General features: G+C 35.3%; 2 protein-coding genes across 2 annotated transcripts; both read right to left on the bottom strand.

Annotated features, from left to right (window-relative positions):
• Positions 1 to 1,343: 1,343 nt before the first annotated feature.
• On the bottom strand, positions 1,344 to 1,838 carry LOC147816147 (uncharacterized). The gene has a single exon (XM_087156718.1). The coding sequence runs from the start codon at positions 1,836 to 1,838 to the stop codon at positions 1,344 to 1,346; it is 495 nt and encodes a 164-aa protein (XP_087012844.1).
• A 298-nt stretch (positions 1,839 to 2,136) lies between these two features.
• Positions 2,137 to 2,658, bottom strand: LOC147816146 (uncharacterized). Its single transcript, XM_087156717.1, has one exon. It carries the CDS (start codon positions 2,656 to 2,658, stop codon positions 2,137 to 2,139), a length of 522 nt encoding a protein of 173 aa, XP_087012843.1.
• Between the last annotated feature and the right edge of the window lie 1,171 nt (positions 2,659 to 3,829).

Raw genomic sequence — 3,829 nt, 5'->3', positions numbered from 1 at the left:
TACTTTGGTTGAGTGGGTGGCTCTTGATCAGGTTCGTGCAGCTTGTTGATTAACGCACAAAAGTTGTTGATGCCCATCATACAAAAACATGTGCTGGCGAGAGGCTCGCTTTTAAAAGACAACCTCAAAAAAAAAAAAAAAAAAAAAAAAAAAAAAAAAAAAAAAAAAAAAAAAAAAAAAAAAATTTTTTTTTTTTTTTTTTTTTTTTTTTTTTTTTTTTTTTTTTTTTTTTTTTTTTTTTTTTTTTTACGAGGTTACTGACGTTTGAGCTTGAGCCAACATTGTATAAGATTACGAGTTCCAAGAAATTCTAAAGTTGCGAGTCGGGCTTCAAGAAATTCTAAAGTTGGGACCTTCAAGAAAATGGACCTTGAAGATATTCTAAAGTTGGGACCTTTAACAAATTCTAAAGTTGGGACCTTCAACAAATTCTAAAGTTGGGACCTTCAACAAATTCTATAGTTGCGACAGCTCCAAAAATTTCTGACGAGTCTGAGATGATCAAGACTCGACGTTTGACTTTAGCACAATTTTGCCTTTGCAAACTCTTCACAGCGTTTCTGCTGCAGCCGTTTACTCCTCCTTGGTAACACTTCCAAGTTTGACATGCAATTAAAAGATTTTGTTTTCGAGTCTATATTGCCATCTGAAGATTTTGTTTTCGAGTCTATATTGCCATCTGAAGATTTTGTTTTCGAGTCTATATTGCCATCTGAAGATTTTGTTTTCGAGTCTATATTGCCATCTGAAGATGTTTTCGAGTCTATACTGCCATCTGAAGATGTTTTCGAGTCTATACTGCCATCTGAAAAGCTTTCTCCATAGTCTGTTTCACCACCACAGCATCCACAGTCCTTCCCTCCACAGTCCGTACCGCAACCTGAAGAGTCGTATCCCCAGTCCGTACCGCAATCTGAAGTGTCGTATCCCCAGTCACAGCTGAATGTCCTGTTCCTGCGACCTGACCTGCTATTCATGCAACCAAAAGATCTTGTTGCCGAGTCTGCTGACCAACCTGAGTTGGTCGTGCAATCTAAAGAGCTTGATTCCTCATCCATGTTGTCTATAAAAATGTCAATAAGAAATTCTAAAGTTGCGAGTTGAAGGCCTCAAAAATTTCTGACGAGTCTGAGATCATCAACGCTTAATGTTTACCTTTTATTGAAAAAAAAAAAAAAAAAAAAAAAAAAAAAAAAAAAAAAAAAAAAAAAAAATTTTTTTTTTTTTTTTTTTTTTTTTTTTTTTTTTTTTTTTTTTTTTTTTTTTTTTTTTTTTTTTACAATGTTCTAACTTAGAGCGAGAGCAAGTGTTGTAGTATAATGTTTACAATGTCCTAGCTAATCTTAATCTCCATATTCATCCACCTCGTCTAGCGATTCTTGGTATTCTTGCTCGTTACATTTTTCGTAATGAGAAACATATTCATTTGAATCCGTTTTAAATCCTTTGGTAGATATCATCATCACTCTTCGTAGGTTTGGCCTTTCGCTACACAATAAAATCATTTGCGCAATGGGTTCGCCAGTTTTGATGTGCGCCGATTCATTACCAACATTTCGCAAAACAACTTTAACGCTTCCTCTGTATCCAGTATCAATAACACCAGCATCCACTTTTAATTTTCGTTTGGTCACCACAGATGACTTATCTTTCAACAATCCAATTTTGAAATTGGGTAGAGAAAAAACCACAAAAGTATCAATAATTACTTGCTGACCTGGCTCAATATCGACATCCATTGGAGAATACAAATCAACACCGGGTGACAATTCATCAGACGTAGTTGGCAATACTGCTGATTCATTCAGCAAGAGGAAATCTAAATTTAAATGAGCCATGTTCTAATCTATGTGTGATTTGGAAAAGTTGTAGGAGTTTATGATTTGGAAAAACTCAGCTGCTGCTTTTAAAGAAAGGTTTAAAAAAAAAAAAAAAAAAAAAAAAAAAAAAAAAAAAAAAAAAAAAAAAAAAAAAAAATTTTTTTTTTTTTTTTTTTTTTTTTTTTTTTTTTTTTTTTTTTTTTTTTTTTTTTTTTTTTTTTTTTTTTTACGTTGTCTTAACTTAGAGGGGGAGTATCTAGATTCTTCATTTAGGTCTCCAGAACAATTTTAAGGAGCTGAGATCATTGAATATTGTCTAGGCTATATAATCTACTCCATTATGCAAATTTTGATATCCTTCGAAATGGGAAGAAAAATCTTCCATATAAGGTTGTTTGCTCAATTTCTCATGATGATAGCCGAATCCAATTATACCTCGTTCTGTTTCGGTAGAAATCCTTTTTACTCTTTGTAAGATTGGTCTTTGACAAAAGAGTAAAATCATTTGCGCAATGGGCTCGCCAGTTTTGATATGCGCCGATTCATCCCCGACATTTCGCAATGCAACTTTAACGCTTCCTCTGTATGCAGTATCAATAACGCCACTATCCACTTTTAATTTTCGTTTGGTCACCACAGATCGCTTATCCTTCAATAATCCAATTTTCGAATCGAGTATGGCAAAAATTACACCAGTATCAATAATTACTTGTTCACCTGGCTCAATATCGACATCCACTGGAGAATACAAATCAACTCCGGGGGACGATTCGTCAGACGTTGTTGGCATTATAGCTGATTCAGTCAACAAGAAAAATTCCAAATCTAAATGAGCCATGTTTCAATGTATGTGTGATTGGAGTTGTGAACCCGGTAAGACTCAACGACTGCTTTTAAACAAACTTATTAAAAAAAAAAAAAAAAAAAAAAAAAAAAAAAAAAAAAAAAAAAATTTTTTTTTTTTTTTTTTTTTTTTTTTTTTTTTTTTTTTTTTTTTGAAATGACAATTTGGTGAACCAAGAATCTGAAATCATGTTGATTCTATATATTATGTTATTTTTCGCCATGTATACATTCCATTGCTTAATGGCGCGCAATTTTCTTGAATATTACACGGCTCGCGCACATCCATTTCATTGGAATTTGCATCGTTGGAATCAAGATGTCACATTCCTCGTTGATAAATTGGTTTAAACAACTCTTGTTTGGGTGCAACCATGGAAAAGAAATCCCTCCACCCTGTGAACTCGCCGAATTAATCTTTCTATTGGAAGAGGATGGAATTTATTGGGAAGACATGCTTCATCGGGGTGGGCTCACAAACTATCGTTATCAAATACAAGGTGATTTAGATCTGTTACTGGATTCACTCGAAAAGAATCCGGATGCTTTGCCAGTATTTCGTACTAGGGCCGTCACCTCGTTTTTTAATCATTTGATGTGTCTCTTGTCTCGCCCTCGCCAAAATACTGTAAAAGACGACAATTTGAATCTCAAAGCCATTCTTGAAGGATCTTCGGGACCCTTTCACTTTGAATCTGCTGAATTTTGGGGAAATTTGGTTCAACAGTACTTATCTCGCAACCGACTTCCACAAGAGTTGCAACCCTTGCCCGCAGCCCGGGATCTGGACTTGAAACGCAACGAACGGTTGTATCAACTCACTTGCGAAACTCGTGGCGAGCGTTTGAATCCATTTTCCACGTTTATCGTTCCGTCCCACGAATATGTGAATGCCGTGCATTGGCAATCGGAAAACACGTTGGAAAGCTTTATGAAATTGCGACCCGACCACGCACTTTCCCAATCCATTCAACAATTGGTGTTGAGAGCATTGAATCAATTTTTAGATGGAAATTATCCATCCTGTTTGGACTCGAACCATTCCAAAGCGTTTGAATTTTTACAAAACGTTTCTGTGGTGCACGACTCCATTTCAGAAGTGACATTGCTCTCACCACCGCCACGGGTCATTGATGTGTTTCAACGTTTACTCTCCTATGCTCGAC

The sequence above is a fragment of the Parasteatoda tepidariorum genome, chromosome 2, assembly GCF_982258835.1.
Source record: "Parasteatoda tepidariorum strain Cologne lab strain chromosome 2, Ptep-v5.0, whole genome shotgun sequence".
NCBI lineage: Eukaryota > Metazoa > Arthropoda > Arachnida > Araneae > Theridiidae > Parasteatoda > Parasteatoda tepidariorum.
This window is presented reverse-complemented; position numbering and strand designations above follow the sequence as displayed.

Bases quoted from the DNA above. Each gene is read 5' to 3' on its own strand.
- LOC147816147 (XM_087156718.1), bottom strand. From the start codon at position 1,838: ATGGCTCATTTAAATTTAGATTTCCTCTTGCTGAATGAATCAGCAGTA.
- LOC147816146 (XM_087156717.1), bottom strand. From the start codon at position 2,658: ATGGCTCATTTAGATTTGGAATTTTTCTTGTTGACTGAATCAGCTATA.